A 19,192-nucleotide genomic window follows, 5' to 3' on the forward strand; every position below is an offset into this window, starting at 1 on the left:
TATAAGCAAACACTATGGAGCAAGCAAGGATTGAGTTGGACACACTCAGGCCTTTTTATTTATTTTTTTTATTACTTTTTGAAAGATAATGGATTGGACTAAGGTGATAGCGGTAGAAGAGTGGAAGGGTAGGGGTTTTTTATTATCTTAAGTGGTATCCCATGTTCTTCAATGGGGAAACTCAGTATTACCAAGATGTCTATTAACCCTTTATTTTATGAATATTACAGTAAAATATGAAGAAGTTTTTAAATTGAAAGTAGGCAAATGGATTCTAAAGTACATATGGAAAAATAAGAATGATAAGCAAAATGATGATGACACTCATACAGTGCTTACTCTGTGTCACTGTGTTCATTTAATGTAACAACTCTGTGAGGCAGGTGCTCTTACAACCCTTCTTGTAGATAAAGAAACTAAAGCCTAGAGTGCTTAAGTAGCTTTCCCAAGGGCACACAACTAGTAAACAACAGCCAGGATTTAACTTCAAGGAGACTGGTTCCATCACCTTTCCACCGAATCATGCTGAAAGAAGAAAGAAGAGGGTTTCCTGGGTGGCTCAGTTAAGTGCCTTCATCTTGGTTTATGATCTCAGGGTCGTGGGATCCAGCCCCGCTTTGGGCTCTCTGCTCAGCGAGGAATCTGCTTGTTCCTCTCCCTTTGCCCCCACCCCATGCTCACGCTCTCTATTTCCCTCTCCTCTAAAAATGTTTTTAAAAAATGAGGGTGCTACTGCTTCTATTTTTAAAAAAATTCATTAAAAGTATGAATAATGGGGCACCTGGGTGTCTCACTCGTTAAGCGTCTGCCTTTGACTCAGGTCATGGTTGGGATTGAGCCCCACATTGGGCTTACTGCTCAGAGGGAAGCCTGCTTCTCCCTCTTCCACTCCTGTTTGTGTTCCCTCTCTCAGTGTGTCTGTCAAGTAAATCTTAAAAGGGGGGGGATATATAAAAGCTTTAAAAACTTAAGTGTGTACCAGTGCATAAATGGAAAAGGAAAACCAGAAATAAATATATGAAAATATAGGAGTTGAGTATTGGAAAAGGTAACACTTCAAATTAGAAAAAGAATATTTAGTAATCAATGGTATTTGATGTAGGAAAGATGTTAGGGTTCAAAGCCAATGGTCAAAAAAGAATTCTTGAGATAACTTTGGTGCAAAAAGAGTTTTATTAAAGCATGGGGACAGGACCCATGAACAGAAAAAGCTGCACTGAGGTCATGAGGAGTGGCCCATTATATACTTTAAAGTTGGTGGGGGGGGTTAGGGATAGGGGACGTCTCTATAAAGAGTTTGAAGCAAGGTTTTCAGGACCTTGGGGCTAGCTATTGTTGGCAAAATTCACTTATTACTGTCTAATAAAACCTTAGGCGTGAGACCCTTCAGATGTGTACCAATAGAGGTCATATGCTTGGAGGATGATTGCCAACGTGTATCTTGGGGAATAGAGATAAATTTCCAAAGGTTTTGTTGTTGTTGTTGTTGTTGTTTTAAAGATTTTATTTATTTGACAGAGATCATAAGTAGGCAAAGAGGCAGGCAGAGAGAGAGAGAGGAAGGGAAGCAGGCTCACCCTTGAGCAGAAAGCCCGATGCAGGGCTCCATCCCAGGACCCTGAGATCACGACCTGAGCCCAAGGCAGAGGCCTTAACCCACTGAGCCACCCAGGCGCCCCTCCAAAGTTATTTTTATATGTTCAAGTAGACTTAGAGGATCCTGGGAAGTTGGGCTAAAATTGAAATTGCCTTTTGTCCTTAGCCAAGTATTAGCATGGAGGCAGCTGAGTTCTTAGAGGAATGTCACTCTGTCTGCGTTAAGGACTTGTCAATGGGCTATAGGTAGTAAGGACATTTTTCTTTTGTCTTTGTTTCCCATGTCAGTATTGACAACTGAGTATCTAGAAATTACGTTATCTTACATAATAAATTTAAGATAAAAAAATGAAGGCTTTTATGTACAGTATTTAAAATGATACAAGTAAAATGTTGCTTAAAATTTCTGAGAAATTGGGTTGTGGGGTCAGGCATTGATCGGCTCTTGTGTATATGATGTAGTTTTGGGATGCTGGTGAGCTCCGAAGCCAAGGGCCAAGAGAATTCTTGAGACATCTTTGATGCAAAAAGGTGATTTTATTAATGAAGTACAGGGCCAGGACCCGTGGGCAGAAAGTGCTCCAGCACTGGGTTTGTGAGGAATGGCTAATTAAATACTTGGGAGTTGGGGGAGGTAAGGAAAGAGAAGTGTCCAAAAGGACTTTGATATGCTAAAAGTCTCTCAGGGTACTGGAGGCCTGGCTATTGCAAAGCTAAGGTGGTTTTTCCCTCTAGCAAAGCATTAACATTAAGGTAGTTCGGAGTGTCCCGGACAGATGTTGGGGAGGATGTAGGGAAAGGGGAGCCCTCCTACACTGTTGGTGGGAATACAAGCTGGTGCAGCCACTCTGGAAAACAGTATGGAGGTTCCTCAAAAAGTTGAAAATAGAGCTACCCTTTGACCCAGCAATTGCACTACTGGATATTTACCTCAAAAATACAAATGTAGTGGTCCGAAGGGGGTATATGCACCCCAATGTTTATAGCAGCAATGTCCACAATAGCCAAACTATGGAAAGAGCCCAGATGTCCATCCACAGATGAATGGATAGAGAAAATGTGGTATGTGTGTGTGTGTGTGTGTGTATAGTATATGTGGTGTACATATATATTGCAGCCATCAAAAAATGAAATCTTGCCATTTGTAACGACGTGGATGGAACTAGAGGGTTGTTATCCTAAGTGAAGTAAGTCAGAGAAAGACAATTATCATATGATCTCAGTGATATGAGGAATTTGAGAAATAAGACAGAGGATCATAGGGGAAGGGAGGTAAAAATGAAACAAGATGAAACTAGAGAGGAGGACAAACCATAAGAGACTTAATCTCAGGAAACAAACTGAGGGGTGCTGGAGTGGAGGAGGGTGGGGCAGATGGGGTGGCTGGGTGATGGACAGTGGGAGGGTATGTGCTATGGTGAGTGCTGTGAATTGTGTAAGACTGATGAGTGACAGATAATACATTATATGTTAAAAATAATTTAAAAATTAATTTTTAAAAAGTTAGTTGGATGTTTCCTAGAGGAATGTTATACTCTACCTGCCTCAGTATTTGTCAGTGGGCTTCAGGTTATAAGGAAATTTTATTTTATTTACATTCCCTTTTACCTTTGTTTTCACGTCATTATGGAGGGAAGGGTGATGTTAGGGCTCCAGGCAGTTGAGTCTATGGGTTTCCAAAAGCTAGGTTAATGATAAGAATGCTTTTCCTGGGGCGCCTGGTGGTTCAGTGGGTTAAAGCCTCTGCCTTCTGCTCAGGTCATAATCCCAGGGTTCTGGGAGCCCCGCATGGGGCTCTCTGCTCAGCGGGAGCCTGCTTTCTTCCCCCCCCATTCCTCCCCTGCCTGCCTCTCTGCCTACTTGTGATCTCTGTCAAGTAAGTAAAATCTAAAAACAAAAACAAACAAAAAAAACTACTTAAAAAAATGCTTTTCCTTGTAAATCAATAAGACATTGGTAAACTGATGGAGACATGTCTTGCAACTATGGTCTCTATTAGCTAACCATTTGTTTTTCCCTTCCCTTCGTTTTAGGGCAGCCAGGAGTACCTGAGGAATGTGACACAAATTTCATCTGGGAGTGGGGGCGGGTGGGGTTTGTAGGGTGTCAGTTGTGCTTTGTCCTCGACTTGCCTTCTGATCCTTCATCAGTGTGTATCAGGACTCTTACCCATGGAGTCCTCTATTACTGCTTTCAAAAGTAAAGATCTAATGTGATGCTTCAGCAATTGGACATCCACAGTGGGGACGGTGGAGGGGGGAGAACTTCAGGTTTCAAGTGAAACCTTAAGTTTCACACCTTACACAAAAATTAACTCAGAATGGATCACAGAGTTAAATGTAAACCTACAAAACTTTAGAGAAAGCACAGAGAAAATTTTTAGGATGTAGAGCTAAGTAAAGAGTTCTTGATCTGGGTCCGAAAGCATGATCCATAAAAGCAAACACTGGTAAGTTGGACTTCATTAAAATTAAGAACTTTGTTCTAGGGGCACCTGGGTGGCTCAGTGGGTTAAGCCTCTGCCTTCGGCTCAGGTCATGATCTCGGGGTCCTGGAATCGAGCTCCGCATCGGGCTCTCTGCTCAGCAGGGAGCCTGCTTCCCCCTCTCTCTCTGCCTGCCTCTCTGTCTACTTGTGATCTCTCTGTCAAATAAATAAAACCTTCTAAAAAAAAAAAAAAAGAACTTTGTTCTATTTAAAAGGAAAAACAAAAAACCCTGCCCTGTTAAGAGGATTGACAAGCTATAAACTGGGAGGAAATATTTGTAGGCCAGATATCAATGGATTTGTATCTAGAATACAGGAATAACTCTAAAATATCAACAGAAAAACAATCCAATTAGGAAATAGGCAAAAGATAGGATCAGACATTTCAGTGAAGAAGGTATACAGATGGCCAATAATGAAAATATGTCCAACATAATTAGCCATTAAGGAAGTGCAAATAAAATTTAAACCTTGCTTTGCTGCCCACCACTGTCTGGTCTACCTCTTCATTCTCTGAAGAGGTGCGACCAAGAACCACAGGTGCCAACAGAGAAAAAAACCCTGCAACAACATGACCCTGCAGTTGCACTCTTGGGCATTTATCCCAAAGAAACAAAGATTTATATTTACATAAAAACCCATATACAAATATTTATAGCAGCTTTATATATAACAGCTTTCTTCCACCCCCAAAGTGGAAACAACCCGAATATCCTTCAATATGTGAATGGTTTTAAAAAGTGGTTTCATTTTATTCACATCTTTTTTGTACACTTTTATTGCAATAAAAAGAAACACTATTGATACAACCTGCATGAATCTTCAGAGAATTATTCTAAGTAAAAACAGAATCCCAAAAGGTTATGTACTATATGATTCCATTTATATAACATTCTTGAAAGGACTAAGTTACATAAAGGAGTACAGGTTAGTTGTTGCCTAAGGTTAAGGAAGAGAAGTTAAATGTAGCTATAAAAGGGATCCTGGAAGCAATGATATGGAAATGTTCTGTATCTTGACTGTATCAATGCAGTGTCAGGGATGTAATATTGTACCACACTTTGGCAAGATATTTCCATTGGGAGAAACTGGGTGAAGAGTATAGAAGATCTCCCTGTATTATTTCTTACAACTGCACACGAATATACAATTATCTCAGAATAGTTTAATTTTAAATACCTACTCTTGCAGCATGGCCTTTCCTTCCCCTCCAGCTTAAAACCCTCCAGTGGTTTCCCATTGTTTTTAAGATCGGAGATCCTGGAAACATACCCTCTGTCCTCCCAGGCTCCCTCCAGGCTTTCTAGACTCCATCAGACATGAAGAACAAAGGCAAAAGGAAATGTAGATCAAATTAATTTCCTTACAATTTGCTGCCCATTGACAAGCAGAGTAGGACATTCCTCCAGAAACTCCCAATTATCTTTCTTTTTTTAAATTATTTATTTATGTGAGAGAGAGCATGAGAGGCGAGGAGGTCAGAGGGAGAAGCAGACTCCCCATGGAGCTGGGAGCCCGATGCGGGACTTGATCTCAGAACTCCGGGATCGTGACCTGAGCTGAAGGCAGTTGTTTAACCACTGAGCCACTCGGGCACCCCGACTACCAATTATCTTAAAGTTAATATTTTGCTAGAGGAAAAAAGCAACCTTAGCTTGACCATAGCCTGACCTCCAGGATCCTCTAAGTATTCTTTAACATATGAACATCTTTTTGTAAATTTCCTTTGTTTCTACCCCCACTCCAACTTAAAAGTATATAACCAATCCCAGTGCAGCTCTTCCTGCCCATGGGTCCTGTCCCCGTGCTTTCATAAAACCATCTTCTGTGCACCCAAGACGTCTCGAGAATTTTTTCTTGACTATTAGTTCCAGGACCCCAACATCACATCACCTCCATACTGGCACTCTTTCAGTTCCCCGACTAGACCTACTATTAAAGAGTTTTTACAAATGCTGTTCCTATCTGAACTGTGCTTCTCTCCAACTCCTACCTGTCAGGCTGAAATCCTTAGGGCAGTCTCCCCTTTGACTTTGACTAAGTCAAAATCTATAAGCTCTTCTTGCCCGGTGTTTTCCTCTTTGGTAGTACTTCATTCACCGCTGCACTTCTGCATTTGTTTGCACAACTACTTAATTAATGTGTTTTCTTTACAGGTAGTTTCACGCGGGAAACTGTATCTGTTAGTTACAATGTTTGCAGTGCCGCTGGCTCCCACCGAGAATGCGCAAGATCAGTACTTAGAAATTGAAGAACTGAAGGAATGCTCACACCCGCCTGGGGCTCTCGGGGCCGGGAGCGTCCTGCTGGCGTCGCGCGTGTACTACGTCATTTCCTCCCCGGAAGACACTCTTTCTAGGGGAACCACTCAAATTCCTGTCACTGCTCAGACTCCCTCCGTGGTGAATATGGCTCTGCCGCCCTACTTCGCCCCAGGTCGCGCAGGCCCTCCGCCTCCGCAGCCGCCGCCTCCCGCTCCCTTCGGCTGTCCGCCACCGCCGCTGCCCTCTCCGGCTTTCCCGCCGCCTCTTCCCCAGCGGCCCGGCCCCTTTCTGGGGGCCTCCGCCCCCTTCCTCCAGCCCCCGCTGGCTCTGCAGCCCCGGGCCCCCGGGGAAGCCTCTCGCGGCGGTGGCGGTAGCGGCGGCGGCGTCTTCTACCCGGTGCCGCCACCGCCGCTACCTCCGCCGCCGCCCCAGTGCCGACCCTTCCCGGGGACCGACGGTGGCGAGCGGTCGCGGCCGCCGCCGCCAGGCCCGGGGCCGCCCTGGAGCCCGCACTGGCCTGAGGCGCCGCCGCCTTCCGACGTGCTTGGGGATGCGGCCCTGCAGCGCCTGCGCGACCGGCAGTGGCTAGAGGCGGTGTTCGGAACCCCGCGGCGGGCCGGCTGCCGGGTTCCTCCGCGCGCGCCCGCCGGGCCCAGCCTGGGCGAAGTGCGCGCACAGTTGCGCGGGGCTCTGCACCTAGTGCGGCGGCTGCGCGACCTGGGCCAGGCCCTGCGCGAGGCCGAGGCCGATGGCGCGGCCTGGGTGCTGCTACATGCCCAGGCCGCGCCGCTGCGCGCCCAACTCGCCGAAAGACTACAGCTGCTGACCCAGGCCGCCTATGTGGGTGAGGCGCGGCGGAGGTTGGAGAGGGTCCGGCGCCGCCGCCTGCGGCTTCGCGAGAGGGCCCGGGAACGCGAGGCCGAGCGGGAGGCTGAGGCCGCGCGAGCAGTGGAGCGCGAACAGGAGATTGACCTTTGGAGGGTTAAGTGCGTGCAGGAGGTGGAGGAGAAGAAGCGGGTAAGAGCCGAAACTGCGCGGTGGCTGGGGGTGGTGATGTTTGGAACCTGAAGGGCCGTGAGGCTTTGCGCTGTCGTTTCCGATGTTTAAGCCTCCTTTTCTTCATCCTTAAAAAGGTAGCCAGGCTTTCCGACCTCCTATCTTCACGTTGATTGCATGTAAATGACATGTAGTACAAAACACAAATGCTCTAGGTGCACTGAGAGTCCTGTAAACAAGGTCTGGGATTACGCCGTGGCGTTGCAGGGATGACAGACGTCCTGTCTCCTGCTACAATGTTTTACTTAACTAATGTTCAAGGCGAACAAAAATCTGGGTTCCTGTTTCTTATATTGGTCTGCTGATTTTAATACAAATATAGAGCACTTGGTGCCTTACCCTAATTGGCTAATGGGGCAGTAGTGATGCCTTTCCCAAGATTCCTTTGTTTAGGAATTTTAAACCACATATCCCCAGGTTTAACAGTGGTGTTTTTGAGCACTTACTGCATACTGGAAACTCTGCTAAAGCCCTTGCATATGCCAGATTTTTAATCCCTGTAACAACCGTGAGAGGTAAACCGTATTCTCGCCATTTTACAGATTAGAAAATTGAGGCATAGACACACTAACTTGCCAACAATCACACAGCTGGTTTTTAGCAGTTTTACTCCTGATTTGAGCTCATGTTGTCTCCTTTCAAAGCCTGTTAGTCTTCTGTAAGGGCCACGGTGAAATGAAAATTGGTCAGATACTTGTTTAAGGCATTCTCTTTACTTGTGGGTGCCTCTAGGTGTTTCCCCCACTCCCTTCACTCTCTACAACCAGCTAGGGTTTCCTCCCTCTTCCTCCTTGTGTCTGTTACTGCCCTAGAATCTGAAATAACTCCCCCCTGAAATATGATGGCGAGCTTTGTCTTCACACCTCCACGAGTGTCTGTGTTTTAAAGGAGAATACATGGAAGCAACACCATAATCTAAAGGAGTTTGCATCAGTTCTACAGACGTTTAGTAAGGCCCCATTATGTGCCAGACCTGGTGATGGTGATAGGGGTGAATAGGATATAGTGCTTGTCCTTGAGGGGCTTAGAGCCTCATGGGGACCATGTCTGTACAGCATGGTATGTGTTAAGGTTTCACCTGTAGGTGTTGTAGGAACCCAGAGAAGGAATATCCAGTTTTGGGGATGGCGTAAGGAAAGACTCTGTAGATGATACTGTGACATCTGAACTGAGTCTTAAAGGAGATGTCAAAGCCAAGTGAGAGCAACAGGTGCAGTTACAGGTAGAGAAGTTAATAGAAGCAGAAGAGGGGAACAGTATGGTGTGGTTGTAATGGTGAAATTACAGGCATTTATTTGATAGATGGTAAGAGAGCTTTAGGCAAAATGATCTTTCTTACCATCCACACTGAGGGGATTGGAGACCAGGTCCTGTGAGTGGTGGTTTGAGGAACCAGTCATTTTGTCTACATGTGAACCAACTTAAGAAGAGTAGGATAGGGTCTTCAGTGTTTGAAAGGCTCTCATGTCAAAAAATCCTAGGCACTCAAGAACACGAGTACAAGCTATGCATGTTGTGTGTCACTGACAGAATTGTGGAGTCCTGGGCCTTTCTAACCCATTCCTTATCTTCCCACCTGGTCTGAATCTTTGGGTTCAGGAGTCCACATTTTTTTTTTATACTTTATTTATTTATTTGACAGAGATCACAAGTAGGCAGAGAGGCAGGCAGAGAGAGAGGAGGAAGCAGGCTCCCCACTGAGCAGAGAGCCCGATGTGGGGCTCAACCCCAGGACCCTGGGATCATGACCCTAGCCTTAGGCAGAGGCTTAACCCACTGAGCCACCCAGGCGCCCCAGGAGTCCACATTTTTCATAAGAGAGCTTCCAACCCAAAGTTGGTGCAGGTGTTCCTTGGACTACATTTGAACAAATTCCAAGGAAGAAACAAAGATCAGAACCCACATGGAAACTGCAGAGAAAATAATCCCTTGACTGGAACAGTGCAGGAGAGGAATTGTGTCCAGTGTAGGAAATTGGGAGGGAGATCAGTAGAAACTCTTAACCTTGCAACTGTCTGATCTTCAAAAGCTCGCTGCTAGGCAGCTGTTCTCTGCTGTAGGGTTGTTCCAAAAACTAAGTCTGTCTCATGGACTCTTTTTCCAGGAGCAGGAACTTAAAGCTGCTGCTGATGGTGTCTTATCTGAAGTGAGGAAAAAACAAGCAGACACCAAAAGAATGGTGGACATTCTTCGGGCCTTGGAGAAATTGAGGAAACTCAGGAAAGAGGCAGCAGCAAGAAAGGGTAACCGTGGTTTTGGATTTCTACTTGTATTTATTCCTCTGTTGCCCTGCACTGTCCCATTCTTTACCCTATCGCCCTCCCCCTGCCATTTTTTAAGGAAAAATATTTGATAATTTTTTATTTTCACCCAATAGAGTAATAAAGCTTGTCAGCAGTACCTCAGAACTTTTGAAGCAGGAAGCCTCAGACTTTGTTTACCCCTTGGTTGCCAAGGTTGAAAAGAGAGACGGGTGTGGGAACCCATACACTGCCTTTCCTTTGACTCATCATTCCTACCCCAGGCATTCCTGGCCACGCTTTTCTGAGTGAGGTTGGCATGGCTGGTCAACTTCACCCATGTACCAAGGCAAAAGCTATCCTACCTTTACTAGGTTCATCAGGAGGTTTTGAAAACTCGGCATGCTCCTTCAGATATGTTTCCAACCTGAAACATTGATATTTAAAGAGGTGTGAATGGTTGGACAGGGCAAGGAGTGCCTTGCAGACTGTATGATGTCCTCCACTTACATGCTTTTGAATCATAAAACCTCAGTCTTCTCCTCTTACCTCTAGAGGGAGCACTGGTTTTCTAGAAGATCCCTAGTTGTGCTTTGAACATTTGCCTGTCTAAATCTTTGCTCTTGCCAGTCTATTCATGCGGAGGGCCCTCAGTTCCATCTTTTCCATTTTAAGCTCTCACTGTCCTTCAGAACTAAATACACATGCAACATTCTCCATTCTTCCCTGATTTGAGCTGAGGTGACCTCCTCACTCGCACCTAGCTTGGACCACATGCTACCTTATTTAGTAGGCTGTAGGCCATTGATATTCACCAGGGATATTTGAGAACACATAAATTAGCAAGCACTGTGATAGCAGATGACTTCCCCTGTGTATTTTAAAATATAAATGGAACCTGTGAGTCAGGCCCATAATAAAGTTTCATTGGGATATGACCATTGTGGATTCAGCCAAGCACATTCACTAGCTAAGTGGTTAGCTTCTGCATGCCAGCCTTCAGAGTAACTGATTCAGATTCAGGCCTCAGAAGCAGATGACCCCATAGCACATTCATGAGTCAAAGGGGAGTTCGCATCTATGGTGTCTACCCTTATCTCTTCCTTGGGGAATGAAAACCTAAGGGCTTTTATTTAATATTCTCCTGCTCCATGCCCTCTGTGAGGTGAGTGGTCAGTAAACTTTTGCCAGGTAAATTTCCTAGCGTAATTTCTCACTATTAGTCTTCCTCACTTTGGTCCAAAAGAAGGGGAGGGAATTTTGGAGGAATTGTGATCTGTTTTAAAAAGAGCAGCTTCCCTGGAGTTAATGGACTTGAATGTAAATGATTGGTAACTAGCTGCTGGTTCCATTATATACTTAAAACTTTTCCTTCAAGGTGTGTGTACCTCCAAGTAAGGGCTCAGAGATTGAGGCTGGGTATGTAAACAGAGCCACCTTACAAAGTGTCTTAGGGACCAGACTAGACTGCTCATCTATGCTGAAAGCTGAGGGGAGCCATTGAAAATTTTAAGCAGAAAATGAAATGACAGTGGTGATTAGTGCTGGTGGAGCAGAGAAAGTTTTGGAGCATCTAGGATGGAGGGAGAAGAGGAGAGAGACTGAGAAGGCTGTTCAGTAGTCTGACCATGGATAATATGGGAGTGTGAACTAAGGGTCAGTTGGTGGGTTGGAGAAAAGTAAATGGGTTTAAGAAATATGAATAAAGGAGAGAGGGAGTGTGTAAGTAAATAACTTGGGGGACTCAGCCATGGGAGGAGGAACAGACTTGGGTTTGGCAAGTTCAGTGTGGGACATGGTAAGTTTGAGGTGCCTGTAGTACATCCTGGAGAAGAGGTCATCAGCATGTAGCCACAAGTAGGCATGACCTTCAGGAAGTTGTACAGTGCGAGGTGAGGGCCAAAAAGACAAAATCCTAGGGAATGTCAAAATCCAGATGGATAAAGGTGTGGCCACAAGAGAGGTCAGAGATAGGAGAAGGTAGGTCGCCTCCCTCCTGAAAAGTGGCAAATGCCCAGAGAGAATGTGTTATCTTGAGCAGGTTACCCAGACATCTCCTTTCCTTGGTTTCCTCATCTGTAAGAAGGAGTAATGATGGTACCTAAAGATTGAGGAAAATCCATGGATATTAAGACCCAATAGATGATCAGTGAACTGTGCTGGGTGCATTTCAGCAGAACAGTATTGGTAGAAGCCAGACTAGACTAGATTAAAGAGGGAATAGAAGGTAAGAAAAGCAAACAGTGAGTTTAACTTATTAAAAAGTTTGCCTGTGAAGAAAGGAGAGAGGAATATCAGTATCTGACAGCGTAGAGGGGTGGGGAGGTAATCTTAGGGTCATGGGGAAATTTTGAACACGTTTCATTGCCGAGCAAAGGAACGAATAGAGGGAGGGGGTCAGAGAGAAGCAGGAGGGATAGTTGATGGCTCAAGGTCCTGCAGGAGGTAGGGAGACTCTGATCCCAGGCAGAGGGATTAACTTAAGTGTAGAAGGAGCCATCTTTTTTTAAAGATTTTATTTATCCATTTATCCGAACAGAGAGAGAAAAGTAAAGTAAGGGGAGCAGCAGAGGCAGAGGGAGAAGCAGGTTCTCCGCTGAGCAGGGAGCCCAACATGGGGCTCCATCCCAGGACCCTGGGATCATGACCTGATCTGAAGGCAGACACTTAACTGACTGAGCCACCCAGGAGCCCTTAGAAGGATCCATCTTCCATTGGAATGAAAATGAAGGGGACAAGGATGAGTAGTCATGCAGATGAGTGAAATGGGGACTGAAAGTTCAGAGATTTCCTTTCTACTAGCCTGTTTTCACTGAGATAGGATAGATGGTTTGCTCAGAGACTGTAGAGAAGGAAGGCTTTAGGAGAGCAGTAAAGGTTTGAAATAACTGCTGTGAAGAATGAGTATAAGCCAACTAGAGACTGCTGGGAGTATGGTTGTAGGGAGGTGCTACAGGCGCAGCTGATGTAGTTAAGTACTGGCGCTGGATCACATAATCAGATGACTTCTCCCAGGAGTGCTCTGTGACTGGCAGGTGAGCACAGGGCTGTTAGGGTTTTGCTTTAAGACTGACCACAAGTGGGGCCCCTGGGTGACTCAGTGGGTTAAAGCCTCTGCCTTCAGCTCAGGTCATGGTCCCAGGGTCCTGGGATCGAGCCCTGCATCGGGCTCTCTGCTCAGCAGGGAGCCTGCTTCCCCCACCCCTCTCTCTGCCTGCCTCTCTGCCTACTTGTGATCTCTGTCTGTCAAGTAAATAAATAAAATCTTAAAAAAAAAAAAATTGATCACAAGTTTTGGTGAGGATGAGTAGAAGGCAAGGTAGATTTGGATACATTCAGTTGGAGGTTTTAGTGAAGCCGACAGTCTCCAGGGAGGAGGACATAAGTGCACTGAGAGGGTAGAAAGACCTAGTCAGAGAAGAGAAGAATCATGCTTAAGACTTTAGAGGTAGCAGCTTTTTTCTCATCATGCCAAGATTCAAAGACTGGACTAGGCCCTAAGGTGTAGGAGACTGAAGGGAAAAGAAGGCATTGGTATGTAGGTCCTGCAAGAACCAGAGGAGTGAGTGGGAGGGATGGAGGGAACCTAAACTGTGTTAGTACATGGGGTCAAGAGAAAGAGTGGGTGAGGATTGCCATTTCTCAATCTGTCTCATGCTGATTAGAAGTGATTAATGAAAGGTTGATGGAGGTATGGATTCGTGGTGCAGACCCAGCAACCTGAGATGGGAGCAGGCCACCATTCCTCATGGGGGCTGGGGGCACTTGGGGACTGAGGGAATGTCTATATTTTGGCTGTACTGGCAGATTGTAGTACTGTCTGTCTGGCCCTTTACAGAAAAAGTTTACCAATTCCTGATCTAGGTAAAGAAATTAAACAATCATGAAATTATTATGAAACAGTAGTGATAGCTTGAGCTTCTCAGTGCGTAAGAATTTTGTGTGTATTTGGAAAATAGTTTGCCCCTTCATAGAAGATGGATTTGAGATGTAGAGTTTCTATAGTTGGTAATGAGTGATTGGAAACCTGTTCAAGCAAAGCAGTTAGGAGAAAATGACCTGGAGAAATGTTATTAGCCTTTCAGGTGAGGATAGGAGAATGAATTCCACAACCACTAAGTGGTGATGGTTAAAGGAGAAAACAATCAGACTTTCAAAGGCCTGAATCGGTTAGCTCTTTTAGGAAGCAGTTTAGTACCACATTTAGGTGATCCTGGAAGTACTCATAAACATTTCTTCTCTTGAGGATTTATCCTAGAGAAATAATCTGTAGAAGGAAAAAAGTGACATGTCCCAGAGTATTGATTGTAACAGTATATGATAATAGGACATTTGGAACAGCCTAAGTGTCCAGGAATAGGGAGCTTGTTAAGTAAATTATGGTACATTGATTTGATGAAACAGGATAGAGACATTCAATAATGATAAAGACTGGAAAAGAAGGTAGAGAATTGAAATGGAGATGTAGAAATTGCACATACTGTGTTGAACTGTGTGACGTTGCTAATGTACAGATGAGCAAAAATGACTGCAGGCTCAACAGGGGAAATAAAAATTGTTGACTATGTATGTGGTGTGTGAATTTTTATCTTCCTTGAATCTGGCCTTGTTAAGATGCTTCCATAATAAATACATTTGCCTTTAAAATCTTTGGGAATGGCCCACACCCACATCACTCCAGGATGAATCACCAGCAACTTCTCTGTCTCAGGGCCGGTGGTAGTGAGTGCACAGCTGTGACCCACTCGAGTGTTCATTAAACTTTAAAACATTTCCTTAGGAAATTTTAAAGAAGATTTTATTTATTTATTTGAGAGAAAGCACAAGCCAGGGGAGGAGCAGAAAGAGAGGGAGAAGCAGACTCTCTACTAACCAGGGAGAGTGACCCGGAGCTTGATTTCATGACCTTAGCCAAAATCAGGAGTCATTTAAGGATCTGCCGTTGGTTCAGGTCACGATCCCAGGGTCCTGGGATTGAGCCCCACATTGGGCTCCCTGCTCAGTGGAGAGTCTGCTGCTCCCTTTAACCCTCACCCCACTCATTTTCTCTCTCTCTCAATAAATAAAAAATCTTTAAAAATTTTTTTTCACTCATGCACAAAAACAGAACACTTAAATAAAATACCCATAGTCAACTATAATGCAATTATGACACATAACAAAATTAGTAATAATCCTTTGATATCACCTATTAACTGGTCTGTAATCAAATTTTCCCAGTTGTGGCACTAGCTGTGTTGACTGTCCTAGCTGACCTCACATTTAAATCAGGGTGACTAACTATCCCAGGTTTCCCAGGATGCTGGGCTTTCAATACTAAAACTGAACAAACTGAAATATTTGGTCATCCTACACTAAGCAGTAGACTGTGAGGTCAGTGTGATTGGTTATGTGTATTTCTTCCTCGTTATCCAAGTGTGTTCTCCCAGAACTTCAGGCTCCGTCAACAGGAGAATTGTTTATTGGTTGGTCTGGGAGCCTGTGCTATGGGAATATCAGAATGAAGAAGTATAAGATATATCCTCTCTCTCTCTCTCTCTCTTTTTTTTTTTTTAAGATTTATTTTATTTATTTGACAGACACAGTGAGAGAGGGTACACAAGCAGGGGGAATGGGAGAGGGAGAAGCAGGTTTCCCACCGAGCAGGGAGCCCGAAGACCTTGGGATCATGACCTGACCTGAAAGCATCTGCTTAACGACTGAGCCACACAGGCCCTGAGAGATCCTCTCTTTAGTGAGATCATTGCCCAACCAAAGGATCAAAACCATTAGAAATAAATAAAATCAGGTTAAGTGTAATGATCCAGAGAGAGGAGTTAGGGAAAGTCAGCCAGGGTGGGGTCAGACTAATTGGAGACTCAGGATCAAATTGAACCTTGAAGATTGGTTAGAATTTACAGATTCTGAGCAAATTCATAGTGTAAGTAGAGCTTTTTTTTTTTTTTAATTATTAACACATAATGTATTATTTGTTTCAGGGATACAGGTCTGTTGTTCATGATTCTTACACAATTCACAGCACTCACCATAGCACATAGCCTCCAAATTTTCTGCCACCCAGCCACCCCCTCCACTCCAGCCACCCTCAGTTTGTTTCCTGAGATTAAGAGTCTCTTATGGTTCGTCTCCCTCTCTGGTTTCATCTTGTTCCATTTTTCCCTCCCTTCCCCTAGGATCCTCGTCTTGTTTCTCAAATTCCTTGTATCCGTGAGATCACACAATAATTGTCTATCTCAGATTGACTTATTTCGCTTAGCATAATGCCCTCTAGTTCCATCAGCATCATTGCAAATGGCAACCTAAATGGGGCTTTGAGTCTGCTCGTTAGAATGCCGATTTTGGGATAAATTTTAGAGATAACCCTCTCTAAAATACCATTCGGATCTCTGCCTAGGTGTCTGTCCCCCAGCCTCAGCAGATGAGACTTTTGAGCATCATCTTCAGCGACTAAGAAAACTAATTAAAAAACGCTCTGAATTGTATGAAGCTGAAGAGAGAGCCCTCAGAGTCATGTTGGAAGGAGAACAAGAGGAAGAGAGGAAAAGAGAACTAGAAAAGAAACAGAGGAAAGAAAAAGAGAAGATTTTACTTCAGAAGCGTGAAATTGAGTCCAAGTTATTTGGGGATCCAGGTAAGTTCCCCTGTAACCAGAGGAGAAAAGGTAAATACTCGATTGGCACCTTTTTTCTTTCCTCATGGGTGAACTCAATATAAGCTAAGAACTTGTAGGCAGCAAGTGGCACCTGCAAGATTTGAAATCCTAAACTGTGTACTGAAAATCACGGATAAAGATGAAATATTCGACCACATTGTCATACTGTCATAGTCACAGGCTCAGTCAGCTTGCATAGAGAAATAGACTGTGAATATGAAGAATGATGATGCGGTAACGTGCCTTTATTTTGCAGATGAGTTCCCACTCGCTCACCTCTTGCAGCCCTTCCGACAGTATTACCTCCAAGCCGAGCACTCCCTGCCAGCCCTCATCCAGATAAGGTCAGAGGGGCACTCTCCATGTTGCCTTTCCCCTGGGTAGCAAGTAGCCCTTGAGGTGCTTGTGTTGTCGAGGTCTGTTGCTATATCGCTCGCTCGCTGGCTATTTTTGTTTTAAATTCCTTACGGGTTTATGTAAAGTTTCCAGGTTCTAAGGATGCCACACATGCCTTTAGTCCTCAGTCCTTGAGAAGTAGATGTCTCTGTTTTAACAGGTGAAGAAACTGAAACTCAGGTTGTAATTTGCCCAACAAGTATCATCTCATGCTGTAACTGTTGTATTAAAGCATTGGCTTCCTTTTCCTGATTCTCTTCTGCTGCTAGGTAGACCAAGGGTAGGAAACCTTCCTTGCCTACTTACCTGTGGAGACTTGTTTAAGTGCCATACCGGCCTATGAGTTCCACAGGTCAGAGCCAGGAGAGCTAGGAACAAGGAGTCACATCTTAATCTGCAGTTACAAATGAGCTGGGTCAAGTTTTCAGCGCTCTTGGGTCTCACTTTCCTCACCTACAAAATGCAAATGGTGGACTAGAATGTGGCCTTCAAACTTGAGCAGTAGTGCCCTTCACAGAGACAGTCTTCTGAAAAATCCATTTGTAAAAAGTTGGAATGAGCGGGTTCCTTAGTTCACATCTGTTATTGACTGGAGGCGCTTTGTTGTTGTCTAGATTCCCCAGAACATCTGCTTGGGGCCTCGAAGTCTTGAAAGCCTGGTTTGAAAATCACTGAACTAAGTGATCTCTCAGGTTCCTTCCAGAGCTCTAATGATGCTTTGGAGCATACCAAGTTGGTGTTCTGGGAAAAGCGTATTTCTGGCTAACATAGAAGTTTTAGCTTCTGATCATAAGTATAGTTGATTCTCATTATTCACGGTAGTTATGTTCTGTAAAGCTGCAGGTAGTGAATTAGAGAATACTGGACTGCTACCCCTCAGGGAAATACGGGGTTAGGTTCCTGTCAGCCTGAAGCCACAACCTTTTCCATCAACTGATCAATACATAACATCATTTTATGTGGATTTCTTTTTAAAAACATGTTATTTAATATATATTGTCAATTCATTAACATTGAACTCCTAGCTAGCAGCATTGTAACTCCTGCCTCAACATAGCTTCTCTAGCACACACGTATTCTCCTTAAGGCATACCCCAGCGTTCTCACGCTAGCTAGCACTGTAGCAGTGTACCTGGGGGCCATCTTAAATAGCAAAGGCACCAGTAAAAACACAAATATGTGGAAAATGTGGTACTAAAGAGACTGCAGAAAGGACACTTTTTTTACAGTGTGAGGTTGAAAACAGGAAGACGGCGTCACCTTATTCAACTTCAGTTGGGAATGTGCCTGTCAGGGACTCAGATTTTTCACTGCTCTGTGCATGTTGGCAAGTGACCACGAGTAATGATTGTGTGGTTGCAAATGAATTTTTGTGAATGGGCAAATTTGCAGATACGGAACCTGCAAATAATGAGGATCAACTGTATATTCATTATTTGGTTATCCATAAGATTGTAAGTTCTTTGCAGTTTTTTATCCTTTATATGTACATTTAAGAAATACGATCTTTTGCATAATGCCTAGAAATCAAGTTCTTTAGCAGACTAGTACATCAGTCATTTGAAAGCTAAGTCCTGAAATAGAGTATTTAGTTGCTGAACATGTTGCTTGGAATAAAACAGAAATAAACTGTTGTTCTACAATGTTCTTATTAAGGCATGATTGGGATCAGTACCTGGTGCCATCTGATCATCCCAAAGGCAACTCCGTTCCCCAAGGATGGGTCCTTCCCCCGCTCCCCAGCAATGACGTCTGGGCAACGGCCATTAAGCTGCATTAGTAAAGATGCTCCGGGATTGTGGTCCAGCTGTGGCTCTTTCCAGCTCTAAAAACAAGTGATGCCACCATCTTCTTGTGCTGTAGACTAAACCACAACCTCCAGACTCCATATGGCATTGCCCTACCCAGAAGTTACGTTTTCCTTGCGTGCTCTGTCTTGGCCAGAGATGCCTCTTGAATCAGGAGATTAATTTGGTTCTTCAGGAAGGGACCTAGGTGAACTGGGGTTATTACAACAGGCAGTGGCCTTGGTTCACCAAATTTGCCTCTGTTTTGAAGGGGCTTGGTCCAGAGTGACTTGTTCATTTACTCTCAACGGCCTTGTGTGTGATGGGTAAGTATGCTTAACACAGGCGTGCACTGGGTAGACCTAGCAGCCTTTTCCCCGGTACTGAGTGTGAAGGCAGGCTTGATGCAAAACCTCCGTAACCTCCCTACCCAGAGAACTCTCTGACTTCTAGGAGGAAAGGTCAGAAATGCCTTATCTTTGGTTTGTGACTCTTGAGAGGCTGCAGGCGAGGCTGCCAGAAAAGCTTGGTGGATTCGTCTGGTGGTCCCGCGGAGAACTTGGAAAACCTCTACCCATATCAGATTGTGTTTTAATGGATAACGGCTGCATTTTCCTGTGTTAGAAGGATCCTAACAAAAACACCTGGTTTTTAAGTTCCCAGAGGTCTAGAGGTTCGGTATCCCCAATGATAGATATTTATTTCCCTATGGGA

General features: G+C 44.5%; 1 protein-coding gene across 1 annotated transcript; it reads left to right on the forward strand.

Moving 5' to 3' along the window:
- The first annotated feature begins 6,411 nt into the window (after positions 1-6,411).
- Positions 6,412-18,981, forward strand: PDCD7 (programmed cell death 7). The gene is made up of 5 exons (XM_032864704.1): positions 6,412-7,364; positions 9,508-9,646; positions 16,038-16,274; positions 16,552-16,639; positions 18,348-18,981. The coding sequence occupies exons 1-5, from the start codon at positions 6,492-6,494 to the stop codon at positions 18,469-18,471; spliced, it is 1,461 nt and encodes a 486-aa protein (XP_032720595.1). The 5' UTR covers positions 6,412-6,491; the 3' UTR covers positions 18,472-18,981.
- Positions 18,982-19,192: the final 211 nt, after the last annotated feature.

Source organism: Lontra canadensis, unplaced genomic scaffold (assembly GCF_010015895.1).
Source record: "Lontra canadensis isolate GAN:19392208 unplaced genomic scaffold, GSC_riverotter_1.0 scaffold28, whole genome shotgun sequence".
NCBI classification, from domain to species: Eukaryota; Metazoa; Chordata; class Mammalia; order Carnivora; family Mustelidae; genus Lontra; species Lontra canadensis.